The following is a 14,325-nucleotide window of genomic DNA, read 5'->3' on the forward strand; positions in this document are numbered from 1 at the left end:
TATCAATCGTCATAATTTAGTTTTCAGTCGCATACACTACTCACTGTTTTCGTTTCAGTTTGCTGTCTAATTTTATTTCCTGGTTTCAATTTGTTGTTTTAGTTTATTTTTCTGATTCTGAAGTCGCTTATCACATTGTTGTATTGATTAAAAATAAAAACTATAAGCTATTAGCAATTGTCACTACTTCAATGCTCCTTCCTAACTCAGCAAGAAATCAAATCTAATTTCAAGGTCTAAGAATGTATATATAGAAGCATTTACATATCACAACTCTCTTTCCTTCTATCTCTCTCTTAGGTGTATTATTTTTCCTTGCACATGTTTAGGTAACTCAGGTGTTCATTGTCTGAATTAAATATGTCAAGAGTTTGGCACAATGCGTGATAATCTGTTTATCTTCTGTATAGTCAGAAGTTATATGATTTGAACTTGACATGGAGAAGTATTACACAAGTCTACAATGTCACGAATAATAGAATATGAGGACGAATGGATAAATGATCATTTAGAAGAAGTAATATGTGATGTTGATGAAGAAAATTTTGGAAAAGCTCATTTATATGATTCTTTAAAGTTTGATTCAGAGGAGGAGTTGTTCCTAGGATGCGCTTACATGATTGTTGACAACTTTAGAATTATTTAGTTTAAAAACAAGAAATAAATGGACTGATAAAATATTTACATAATTGTTGGAGTTTTGAAGGAAATCCTTCTAGAAAATAACACGTCCAATAACGGGTTTGGAGTACAAAGAAATACATGCATGGCCTAATGATTAGGTATTGTACAAAGACGAGTTTGTTTGATTTAAAAAAAAAAAACTTGATGGAAATAGTGTTGGTGAAGGCATAGATGGTCTCCCTCTTAAAGTGGTGTGTTACTTGTTGGTAATAACTAGGTTTAAATCATGACAATTATTTTGTATATTGTGACAATTCTAACCGTCACTATTTACTCATGTGACAGTTTCAAAAATCATCACAACAATTCGTGTCGCCACAAAATATAATATAATAGTTTCAAATGAACTGTCACAACAATCGTCATTTATTACACAGTACAAAGTGGTGTTTTCAAGAGGTAAATAATGCCAATTTATACTATCATTATTCCCATTATATTATGGTGATATTTTTAACCATCATAATTCAAAAATTATATTACTTATAATTATAAATTATTCATTTATAATCCACTTCTATATTTTGTGTTTACAATTTTGTAACTCAATAAAATTTATTTTAACAAATAAATATAAAATTTCATAACAGTACTTAAAATAAAATTAAATTCCCATCAAATTTGTCTTCTGTTTTTTTTTTCTATTTTTTGAATTGTAATGGAAGTCACTTGCAACCCATCCTTTTCCCGGTCTCCAAGAGTATGAGGTCTACCTAGAATCATTTGAGTAAGCAGGGTAACTACTAATTAGTTTGGAAAAGTAGAGGTCCTTCATATATTAAAACAAAAAAATTTACATCATTAAATATTACATTATGTGGAAGAATAATTTTATCTTCTGATGGGTGGAAATGGAAAAGGAATTCCAAAAAAAAGGTTCTTTCTTTTTCGTATACTTATAGTTTTTTGGGGAATTCTTTCATTTTTCAAATTTCTGCAATTACGTGGATTATACCTATTTGAAGAAATACCCCGACGATTCCCATTCGTTAATATGTAAAGTCCAATAAGCATATCTTGAGTTGGTACAGAAATTGGATCCGCGATAGCTGGAGACAAGAGGTAAAACAATGTTGTATTCCCAATATTAAATCACTATTACATCAATTCCACGGGGATTTTAAAAGTAATAACTTTGAACCTTTTAACTTAAGGCCTGTGTTTCTGATGCCAATTTCTTCTTGGGATTTTTCAACAATAAACAAATAATCTTATCAATAAGAAGAAATACAAAGATTCTACAGAATTACAAAACCACACTCAGCATGAAAAAAGAAATAGAAATCCGGCCCTCAACCTGCAAACGCATACTCCAAAAATGTTATGAGGTTTTAAGGCTGTAAAAAAAATGAATAATCATGAACAACTAATTATGAAGTAGGAGTTAAGATTTTAAAAGGGGTTTAAAAATGGAAGAGACTGAAAAGGGGTTAAGATTTTACATACCTCAGAGACAGTAAATGGCGAAGAGTAGCAAAGAGTGCCTTGAGACAGTAAATGGTGAAATTGACCCCACCATCTCCAATTGTAGCCTCTGGAAATTTTAAAGAGACTCTTCAATTGCTTCTTTTGCACCATCTTTTAGGTACAAACTCAGAAACAACTTGAATTCTACTTCCCAGCTCAGAAAGCAAATACAATTTCTTGTCCTTAGAATGTGTCTTAAGTATTTACATTTCATTTCACAACTACATTTGATTCAATCTCTCTCTATGTAGCGGTTTGCCCTGGACTTGTTTAGGTACATTGGTGGTAGAAACAGATTTTACCATCTTTTCAGAAGTATCGATTAAAGACACAATTAGTGGTCAAGAAGAAGATCACAAAAGAGGGTCTCTTCTACTCCTGACAAAGAAAGGGATCTCATTGTTAAAAATCAATCCCAACAAAAGGAATAAATAGACAAACATTGGATACATTAGCATTAGAAATCTCAAAGAGTGCAAGTTCAGTTTTATGCATGTGATTGACTGATACATTTGATCTTGTTTGTGAAGGTATGCGATGATGTGGAGTCTATACATTTTATTATAGTCCTACCTTAAGGTGAGATAATATGTCCATATATATAATAAATTCAAACCAAATTTTATACAATATGAACGTATATGGATTTGATGATCACATTTATCACAACTAATAAACAGAAAAACTAATCCGAACTTTTACTAAAACCGACTCATAAAAACAAATAAGCAAAAACAATAACTATATATTTACATAGACATAGTTTATTATTGGTTTCTCACTTTGTTAATAATCTTTTACAAATTTGTTTTTCAAAATTGACTTTGGAATTTCCAATCAACCTTTTCTAACATTCCTTTTGCTAATGTCAATTGGGAAACTTTTCCGTTAACTTTGATAAAAACAGCAGAAAAAAGAACATCCATCAAACAACATTGTAAAATTAACTTCTGGTGTGAACTTCAACAGAAAACAATTTTAAGCTTCAATAAAAGACAAAACTTGGTCAATATCAACCAAAAATGATTACTCCAAATTTGAATTATTAATATTTCTTTAATATTTAAATAATTTTTTGCACTTACTAATCAATAGACAGTTGTTGAATGTGAGCAATCTTTCCCCAATCTTCGCCTTCTGAATTCTGACAACGCGGTCTAAGCAATGGACAATACCATATTTGAAGAAAAGAGATGGATTTGGGCAGACCCTCCTCTGGTAAGCATTCAAGGCTGGGACATCTAAAAAGTCTGAGAGATGAGAGGTGGGAGAGACCCTTGTAGTTCAGCTTTTTGAGAGTTGGGCAATTGTAGATTTTTAGAGAGGTAAGAGAGGGTGGCAACAAACCTTCATCAGGGAAACACTGCACGTCCACCTCTATAATAGACAATGTTTCAAGACAAGTGTCGGCACCCAAAGCCTCTCTCAGGGAGGCTATAAGTCTGAAACATGAAAGAGACACCTCTTTTAAATTTGATGGCAAACTTCCTTCTTCAAACATCTCCACTTGTGGACAATCAGTTATTCGCAACTCAGTAAGAGAGGGAAGTAGGATTTGCATGCGTTTTGGCAACAACTTCAAATTCTTTGCTCCTTTAATCTCAATTTTCCATAGCTGCGGAGCAGATAAACCTTCACTAGGAAATGATTCAAATTGAGGACATTCATCAATTTTCATTTCCTTGAGATGATTATGAGTGTGCTCATTTGAAATTCCTCGTAGGTTTCGGGACCCTGTTATATGAAGTAAATGTAGCTTTGGAAAGAAATCTAGCGGAAAGATGGTAAGAGAGTCACACCCACCATTAATTATCACTTCTTCAAGAAAATCGTAATGGGTAATAGGAATATTCACAAGTGGGCATGAATAAATTATGAGCTTACCACGTAAACTAACAAATAGTTCCTTTAAGTTAAGAAGTTGCTCTGAAGTACCTTTCAGCTTTGGACATCGATTGATAAAAAGATATCGAAGACATGGAAAAGTAGTTTTACATTCCCACTCTTCCCATTCCTTCAAGTTGTCGATTTCCAAACTTTCCAAGGATGTAAACGAAGTAGAGTTGCTCCCACAAAACTCAGCACCAATGCTCACTATTCCATCAAACCCTCTAATCTTGAGGGTCTTTAGTGATGACAGAAGTCCAAGAGGAGGCAAACATAGGCAATACTTACAGTTCTCCAAACATAAGAACACCAAAGTTGATAATGAATTATTGAATACCCAACTTGGAAATTCTGTTCCACCATAATTCTTGATAGACAAACGTTCTAAGTGTTTGGAAGGTTGTAGATTCTCAAGTACTTTCTTTTCTTTCAATGGATCATCAGGGATGTGCTTCCTCTTCCATTCCAATTCCAAGTTCACAAGGTGTTTATTTTTCAAATTTGCTTCTAATGCATCCAAAGGATTCACAATATTTTGAACCTCCTTAATTGATAGACTTCCTTGAAGATTGAGTCCTCCTAATTGCTTAATATTGCACTCATTGTTTCTATCAACGAGAAACGTACTCAGTACTTGAAGATTCTTCAATTCTCCAAAATGCTTTGGCATCTTTGTCACTTTTGTTCCTTCAAATTCCAGACAACGCAATTTAGTGAGTTTATGCAAATTTGAGGGCAATTCCTCCAGATATGAACAATTGCTCAACTTCAGTATTAACAAGTTATAGAGCAAACCTATTGAGTCAGGTAGTTTTTGTATATGAGTATACTCAAGGTCTATCGATTGGAGATGTTTAAGATTACCAATAGAATCAGGGACCTTTCTGAGACCGCTAAAACCATATAAAGATAAGACGCGTAAAAACTTAATCTTGGAGAACAAATCATGTAATGAAATCATGAATTGCCAAGGATAGTTGCACAGGTAACGTCCCCTAAGTCGTACAATTGCAATAAAGGAACGCAATCTTTTAGCATCACTTAAACTCTCTAAACCATTAAAACATTTGACATCACCGGGTGTAAATAGAAAATGACGGGTTGTTTTAGGTATATATTTTCCTTTATCAAATTTCAACCTAAAACATATGTCCCCATAAACATATTTTGCCAAATCATTTAAAAGATCATGCATGACGAAATTATTTTTATATTGTTGAAAAAAAGACCTTGACAATAGATCATTAAAGTATTGTTCACCAACTTCTTCTGGATGTCTAATTTCTTGAGGACAGTGTAGAAAATTTTCAGCCATCCACAACAAAATTAACTCCTTCTTCACAAACTCATAATCTTTGGGGAATAAGGCACAATAGGCAAAGCATCTCTTGAGAGGAGTAGGAAGGTAGTGATAGCTTAGTAATAAAGCGGGGATAATTTCACTAGCTTCTTTTGGTAAGTTCCACATGTCACTTTCCAATATGTTTTCCCAATCTGAAATGGATGACTTTGTGTGTAAAAGTCGTCCAATTGTTTTCAAAGCAAGAGGTAATCCTAGGGATGGCAACGGGGCGGGGCGGGGACGGGTTTCGCTATCCCATACCCATCCCCGCATAAAAAATTCATCCCCATCCCCATACCCAAACCCAACGGGTATCAAACTTTTTTCCCATCCCCATCCCCACCGGGTAACGGGTATAATCTCGTACCCATACCCGTACCCGTGTTCTAACTACTTCAATATTAATTTTTATAAAAGAAAAAAAATTACGGTAAAGAAAACATAATATTATGAAATATTCAATATTAGGAGGATTTTCTTCGATGCCAAATACCTTAAAATAAATTATAATTGTTTACATTTTATATTAGAATACCAAATAAAATTTCATGTGAACCAAAACATTTGTTAAATTTGCAAACTACAACATTGATGAACTTAGTTGATAAAATTAAAAAATATTTCAAAAAAATATAAAAGGAAAACAAATATTTAAATTAAAATATATTTTAAATGTCTGTTTACTTCAATTTTTTAAATTCTAATGAATATCTTTTTTATACACTAATAAAAGTTATAATATATCACTTGATCAAAATTACACAAAGAATAAATAATAAACATAATAATAAAAGGAAAACAAATATTCAAATTAAAATATATTTTAAATGTTTGTTTACTTCAATTTTTTAAATTATAATGAATCTCTTTTTTATACACTAATAAAAGTTATAATACATCACTTGATCAAAATGACACAAAGAACAAATAATAAACATAATAATAAAATTTTGACATAGATTTTGTATCTTTTGAACTTCAATATATGTTGGATAGTGACAAAAAAATATTCATAGCAATTACATTAAATTTTTATATTGTAGTAAATAAAAGTTATTTATACAATTAAAGTGGAAAAAATTACAGTATGATTAATAGTGAGTTATAAAATAACAAATAATTAGACAGAATATATCGAAATATTATTCTACATGATGAAAATAAACAATAAATAAAAATATTAAAAGACTAACAAATGTGTGTTTTAGAAATAATTTGAGAGACTATCGAAAGAAATCGCACAAAGGAAATCAAATGTATAATTAAGGTATGATAAAATGAAAAATACCTTACAGAACTAATTATTAAATTATGTTTGAAGTGGTTAAAATTAAATAGAAATATCATTAGTGACCAAAAAATTTGTCATTAAATTACATATAAATTAGTAATTAAATTGGTCACTAAATCAAGTACAGATTCGATCATTGAATCGGTCACTAATTTAGTCATTGATTCAAACAAAAAATCAACTACTACCACCAATGACGAAAAATAGTGACTGATATGGGTTACTGACTAAATTAGTCACCATTTCATGTTTTTCTTGTAGTGAATTATCATATACTATTCCTAAATATCATTATATATATATATATATATATATATATATATATATAATTTTAACCACTTCAAACAGAATTTAAAGTGAAAAAATTACATTATGATTAATAATGAGTTATAAAATAAAAAATAATTAGATAGAATATATCGAAATATTATTCTACATGATGAAAATAAAATAAAAAATAAAAATATTAAAAAACTAACAAATGTGTGTTTTAGAAATAATTTGAGAGACTATCGAAAAAAATCACACAAAGGAAATCAAATGTATAACTAAGGTATGATAAGACGAAAAATATCTTAGAGAATTAAAAAAACTTTTCAAATATTAACATATAATTAATGGTTGAAAAATAACGAAAATTATTTTAATGAAACAAAAGAGTTCTTCAAATTAAACAAAAATTAATAATAATAATAATAAGTAAAGAATTTTTTTATATTATCTTAAATTGAGAGTATAAACATTCTCATGTGAAAGAAAAATTTATAATAAATAAAAATATTAAAAAATAATATAAATATTCAAATGTGAGGCATAATTTTTTTTTAATTAACATACATCATTTTAACATAATTACATAAAGGTTATGATAAGATAAAAAATATATTGGAGATGAGAATGAGTTTCATGACAAATGAAATAATTAAAAGAAATAAAAAATAGAAAAAAAAAATATATATATATATATAGGGGTTACTTGATTAATTGTGAATATTTTAATAATTTAAACGAGAATGGAGATATGGCGGGGACGGGTATTATGGCGGGTATATGTACATCCCCATACCCATCCCCATACCCAACTGAAAAAGTCGGGGATTCCCCATACCCATACCCATACCCAGTCAATGCGGGGATTCCCCGTCAAAACGGGGACGGGTTCGGGCAATACCCACGGGGACGGGTTTATTTGCCATCTCTAGGTAATCCTTTGCACTTCACAACTATCCTTCTACCAATCTCCTTTAGATCATCGTTCAATTCAATTTCATCGTCTTTTAATGCGTGTTTTTCAAAAACATTCCAAGACTTATCCTCTCGTAATTCCTCCAGAAGATGCACTCTAGACCTCATGTTAGAAGCAACTTTCTTACTACGTGTTGTGACAAGAATTTTACTTCCTGGAGCCCCATAGCTAAGAGGAGTTCGAACAGCTTCCCATTCTTCTCCTCCTTCGTTCCAAACATCATCTAAAACAAGAAGAAATTTCCTTCCTGATATTTTGTCTTTCAATCTTCCATGAACCATTTCTAGGTTCCCGCTATCATCTTTAGAGTTAGTGATTGCCTCAAGAATTGTTTTTGTCACTGTCAAAACATCAAAATGATCGGAAACACAAACCCAAGCTTTGATATCAAACTTAGCCTCCTCCATCTTTGGGTCATGGTATACATGTTGGGCGAGTGTGGTCTTACCCAATCCACCCATGCCCACAATGGAAAATATAGATGGATGGTTATGATTGTCGGTTTCAGATCTGAGCCAATTAAAGATAATGTCTTTGTCCGCATCTCTGCCATAGATAATACCTTCAACCACCAAAGAAGATGATGGCAATTTCTGTGACGCCTTACTATCAGAATAAGAAGTACCCTTTTTCAAACCAAGAGCATCCTTTTGCTGTTCAAGATATTTTAGTTTTTCTAGGACTTCTTTCATCTCTGATTCAATTTTCTTGTTAAATGAATTGAAAGTAGAGTTGAAGAAATTTGATACCTTGTAAGTGAAGGTTTGAGGTTGGGATTCAGCTTCGAGTTTGCATCTGGTGAGTTCATAATCTATTTCACCCAAGAGATCCTCTGCATCAAAGACAGCCTCCTTGACAGAAAGAAGCCATGCTTTAACGTGTGGGTCTCTGAACTGTTTCTGTTCTGCATCATCAGCGAGAGAATTGATGGAGTGCAACATGATGTTCAAATTGTCTAGAAGCTTCTCATCAAGTTTTCTCCCACGAAAGAAATCAACAAACTGAGTGGAAGCCAGCCTGTCGAATGCAACCTGAAGAAAGGCCGAAAGAAGAGCACCACCAACAAGTTCTGCCATGGTTGGAGTTGGAACAGATTGGAGTGGATGGTGAATGGAAGTGTGTAATTTGAAATCCAAGTGCAGGGATGGTATACCGATGAAAAGAGTATTTGGCTATTTTACGACGAAGACTTGACTTTAAGGATAGTGGAACATCATTTTCTTTTATCGCAATTTTTCTCAGCTTTGTTCCACAGTTCTCTTTAGATTACGAATGGACTGTTCAAACATTCGATAAGTTTGATTCGCCATTATAAATGTGAGTAGTAATATTCATTCAAAGGTTGTAAAGTATGAAATTGTGAATGGAGAAAAAGTTGAGTCCCCGTGAAGCAATAATAGTTGAGTCTTTCGAATTAGACAAATTGCTCACAGCTGTAATCCAAGAATATAAAGCAAAACTTGTCTGATTATAAAGCAGTAGTGACATCTGACTTGGTTTATCGTATTTTGAAACCGAAACTTTATATAAAAGTAAATATCTTTTCTGCTTCAATGATCTTATATTCATGCAAATTTATTTTGATGTACTAATTCTCATCCTCTATTTATTCAATTAATTGGCTATCATGAGGTAATTAAGCTAGTTCAGTAGATGTAGTCAGTAATTTCTAATTAGCCGAGATTTAATTTATTAGTATTTCTTCGCCTCTTTTTTATCATTTTTTCAAATTGGTTTAATAGTAAGCGTATTACGTCCTTTCATTCTCTGTTCTTAGTTAATAAAGTCATGATAACATGACGTAAAGACATTATGAGTGTATAAGATTTGGAGAGTTGAAGTCACCATCTTACAAAAACATTTTCCAAGAATTATTTGTTTAGTAGATCAAGATTGAGCTGCTAATTGAATCCCATCTTACTTCCTCTAAGATTGTTAATTTAAATAAGTGGTATCGATGGTTTTCATGATATTTTGATTTATCTATATGATATGTTGTAGAATTTTACAGCCTCAGACCCTGCTGTAATATTACAATGAACACAGGAAACAATTATCTCTTTATACATCATGAACTTTAAGTCCTTTTTAATAACTTGGTGATAAGTCTCCATTTGTTCCTACTTTTCTAGACTAATTATACATTTTTTAAGACCTTTTTGCTTTTATTTCTTTTTTTAAGGACAGATTTGGTTTTCCTTCAATAAATATTAGTTTTTCTAAATCTTTTTTAATTTGGCATTCTAACAGTTAGTTTTTTTTTAGTATTTTATATTTGTTGATTTTAGGATTTTCATAAACAAAAAAAAAAAAAAAAAAGCTGCAGCTGAGAATAATCTTTGGAGTTGAATAAAGATGTTGACAGCAGCTGTGGTGCAGAGAATTGGAGTTCAGCAGTTTTAAGCAATCATTGAAGAACAACTTGTAAAATGCTGAACCTGTTAACTTAGTCCCTAATCTGTTTTCATGATTCAATTTGTGTTTCCAATGCATAATTCACATTTCAATTCAGAGTTCTCATTTGTTCATCATGGTAGGTAATAAAGTTATGGTAGTTAATATAGTTGATCTTTCATTTTCAGATTTTAGAACCGGTTCTGCATATTAGATTTCAGTTTCTGTATTCATTTTACAGTTTTATGCATTGTTTAAGTTTAGTTTCATCATTTGAATCTTGTTCATGGCTTTAATTCCAGTTTTGATTGCATATTTCAGTTTTTACCCCATTTTAGAAAGTTAGGTTTATTAGTTTAGTTAGTTTTCCCCATCTTAAAAATCTAATTCTGCACTTGTTCTTAATATCAATTCTCAGTTATAGTTTTCAATTAGTATGTTTCTAGAATACATTGCATGTTGCGTCCATGATTCAAACCATTTTATTGCATCTTAATTCAGTTTTTCTTATCAATCTTCATAATTTAGTTTTCAGTCGCATACACTACTCACTGTTTTCATTTCAGTTTGCTGTCTAATTTTGTTTCTTGATTTCAATTTGTTGTTTTAGTTTAGTTTTCTGATTCTAAAGTAGCTCATTACATTGTTGTATTGATTAAAGTGTGTTTCAATTGCTCTCATAATCCATTTCATATTTCAGTTTCGTTCAGGCATTTTATCAAACAGTTTTGTCCGGTTTTCATTTTCACTCAGACATTCCATCACTCTTTTTTTTTCATAGTAACTCACTGTTTTTCGTGCTTTCCATTGTTGTTGCATGTTACATTCCCATTTTCATTGCTTTATATGTTTTCATTAGTCAATTCTTGCCACTCTAATTCATTCTCATTGAATTTTGCGACTTTACTCACTTTAGTCCCTCAAGAATTGATCATCTATTTCACATGGGGCAATGCAGTAAATAAGAAAAGAGTGGGCAACATTTCTCCTCCAAAATTGGAGTTAGGTTTAGCTTTAAGATTATTACATATTTAGTTTAGATTAAAACGTTGAAGAAAGAATTTTAGATTATGAAATCTACATTTTGTATTACAATAATTTTTGTTTTGAAATATATATTCTGCGTTGTGACTTTCTGATTATCATCAGATTTGGTTAATTGACAAATGTAAGTAAAACAGAAAAAAAGAAAGAATTTGACATTTGTTTTAACAGACGTAAAATTATGTCGATTAGAGCAACATTTGACGGAATTTTACTTCTATTAATGTCCTAACATACGTAAAATTCTGCCCTTTTTTATTTAAATTGGCTCCAAATTTTATTTTGGTTCCTTAGAGAACAAACATTAATTTAAGTGTATTACAGACCACGTTCGACTTAAAATTACATTTGATGATACCTCCAATATCAATTTATAACACATGTAATAACGTCAGACATTTCTCAGACGTCAACAATAACAAACATAAAAAGTTTTTTTTTTTATTAGTGATATTTCCTATCTGCTTATTTATCTTTCCATCTCTGAATACTTTTTCTCCCTTCTAATTATTTAACTCTAGGCTGTTTGTTGTTGCTACTTTAAGAGTAAATTTCATAATAAAAATTATACTTTCTTTCATAAGTGCTTTTACGGACATCAATGGCTAAGAACACATGGATGAAAGAGTTGAAAAATCAAGTTACAACTTAAGGTGAAGAACTATAGTGATTCGTGTTAGGAATAGTTCAAGTGTGAATCAAAATTTCACATTGGATAAAATAGACAAACTTAAACACTATATAAAAATAAAGACTCATAACATCATTGCCTTAAGATTTTGGTGTAAATCAGGGGTCACTCATATACATAAAGGAAAATATATCATATGAAAAAGAAAAAAAAAAATTGGACTCACCCTTGGAAGAAGATTGTTGGGAATAGTCCAAGTGTAAATCAAAGTCTCACATTGGATATAATAGACAAAGTTAAACACTATATAAAAATAAAGACCCATAACATCATTGTCTTAAAGTTTTGGTGTAGAAAGTTACGACTCAGTTGCAGAATATAACACATGAACTACGAACAGTCACAAAGTAGTAGCTATGAAGGAATGGTCTCAACCTGTCAACATTAAACAGATGTGAAGAAATTGTCACAACGTTAATTGCCATCATAGCTAGCTGCATGTTTTGGACTAAAAATGTGAGAAATTAAACAAATTTAAGATAAATAATTGTTCAGCCAAATTGATTTAAGGACATTCTGCAATCTTGTTGCAGTAGCTACAGCTTCAATTGACTATGCTACTAAGTCAGTGATGTACTTGATCAATGATAAAGTACACACGTGTCTCTGGCATTTATGTATATGTTTATGCATATCAAAATTAAATAATTAATTTTTTTAAATCTACTATTTCATCCTTTTAACTAAAAACAAATTATAAAAATAAATAAAAATATAAAAATATATATTTATATAATATAATTTATTAGTGGTCCTTAAAAATTTGTTATTTTTCTGACAATAATGTTTAGGATTTTTTTTTAAATGTTAACTTGAAAATTTTTATTAACCTTAACTAGGATTGCTTTTGTGACGTCCCATTCTCAATAGATTAAACTATTAAATAAAGCATCACAAAATTATAGTAACGAGAAGCACTCAGATGAACATAAACGTAGAAAAGGTAACAGTTATAGTCATCCAGAAGTATACTGTGAAAACAAATTTAGGCATACCACTATGCCATAAACAACCTAAGAGAAAGTTAACAGTTTTACAAAAGGCGATGCTCCTCTAAAGCATGAGATTACAAAAAGGCACTTAGGGCCATAGACTGATCCTGAGAGTCACACAGACAGATCCCCTAAGTTGCACCACTGCTACCACCGGGCCTACTCCCAGAATTTCCTCCATCTGCTCCCACCAATGGTGATCATCGCAAAAGAGAAAACACAACAGGAACATAAACAGAAATGCAAGGGTAAGCTAGTGTAATTTAATCTTATCATGATACACGGACAAGTACTTAAACATTCCTTAACATGCAACACAACAGGCACAGAACATCATGTTATGGCAAACAAGCAGGACACTATGACTCAATTATCCGGATAAATATATTAGGATCGGATTCACTGGACGCTTGCACTTGTGGTGGCCTCTACTGCTCTGCAGAGCCATTGCCAATGGGTTTCACCCTACCACACACAAGGTTAGCCTTTAAGCGTCTAAGGCCATTATCCTGCCATAGACTAGGGCCTCCCGCTACTCTCACCACTTGGGTCAGTTTGCTCTACATGAGACTCACTGACCCTTTAGAGTTTTGGGATGCGGTCCTTACTTGAATCCATATCTCAATATACACACTGTTGGCAAAAAGAAGGAAGTCAAGTGATTTTGAATGATGATCAAGATGAAGACAAAGTGTTCAATTATGCAAATGTTATCTTGTAAAATAAAATAAGTGTATTGTAGAATAGTTTAATTAAACTTAGAATCAGCAGCATGGCATTCGTCTTTCTAGAAGGTTTCTTATTTTTAGAAAAACTACAGTGATAATCGATTATCACTATTGATAATCGATTATCTGTGCTGAACTTGTATTTTTCGAAAACCTACTGGAATAATCGATTATCTCCTGAAATAATCGATTATCCTGTTCAAAATTTATTTTTCAGGAAACCTACTGGAATAATCGATTATCCTTAGTGATAATCGATTATCCTTGGCAGTTGAAACACAAAGATTCAGTTTTTAACTTAAATTTCGAAAAACCTACTGGAATAATCGATTATCCTTAGTGATAATCGATTATCCTTGGCAGTTGGAACATAACGGCTCTATTCTTAAACCTAAATTTCGAGAACTCTATTTAAGGAACTGCAGTTCAACTTCAAAAATACCTTTTTAAGATTCAGAGTTCTTTGGTTGTAACTGCAAAGTGTGGCTCTGTGAGATTCTTAAAAAAAGCTTGAAAAACCTAGTGTGAGTGAGCGATAACTTTTTCTAAGTGAGTTCTT

General features: G+C 31.5%; 1 protein-coding gene across 3 annotated transcripts; it reads right to left on the bottom strand.

Moving 5' to 3' along the window:
• Positions 1-1,596: 1,596 nt before the first annotated feature.
• LOC114181152 (putative disease resistance RPP13-like protein 1) lies at positions 1,597-9,288 on the bottom strand. Of its 3 annotated transcripts, none has more exons than XR_003603755.1 (4): positions 7,880-9,288; positions 3,237-5,592; positions 2,131-2,529; positions 1,597-1,981 (listed from the first exon to the last, which is right to left on the bottom strand). XR_003603755.1 is itself a non-coding variant. In XM_028067511.1 (3 exons), coding segments are annotated over exons 1-3 (3,471 nt in total). In that variant the 5' UTR covers positions 8,994-9,288; the 3' UTR covers positions 1,597-2,528. The 3 variants fall into 3 exon arrangements, 1 of the variants encoding a protein (XP_027923312.1); XR_003603756.1 differs by having other exon boundaries at positions 1,597-2,021; XM_028067511.1 differs by having other exon boundaries at positions 1,597-2,529.
• Between the last annotated feature and the right edge of the window lie 5,037 nt (positions 9,289-14,325).

The sequence above is a fragment of the Vigna unguiculata genome, chromosome 4, assembly GCF_004118075.2.
Source record: "Vigna unguiculata cultivar IT97K-499-35 chromosome 4, ASM411807v1, whole genome shotgun sequence".
Classification (NCBI taxonomy): Eukaryota; Viridiplantae; Streptophyta; class Magnoliopsida; order Fabales; family Fabaceae; genus Vigna; species Vigna unguiculata.

Bases quoted from the DNA above. Each gene is read 5' to 3' on its own strand.
- LOC114181152 (XM_028067511.1), bottom strand. From the start codon at position 8,993: ATGGCAGAACTTGTTGGTGGTGCTCTTCTTTCGGCCTTTCTTCAGGTT. The intron at 5,593-7,879 runs GATTACCTAGAG...TGCCATCCCTAG, and splicing joins GATAGTTGTGAAGTGCAAAG to GATTACCTCTTGCTTTGAAA.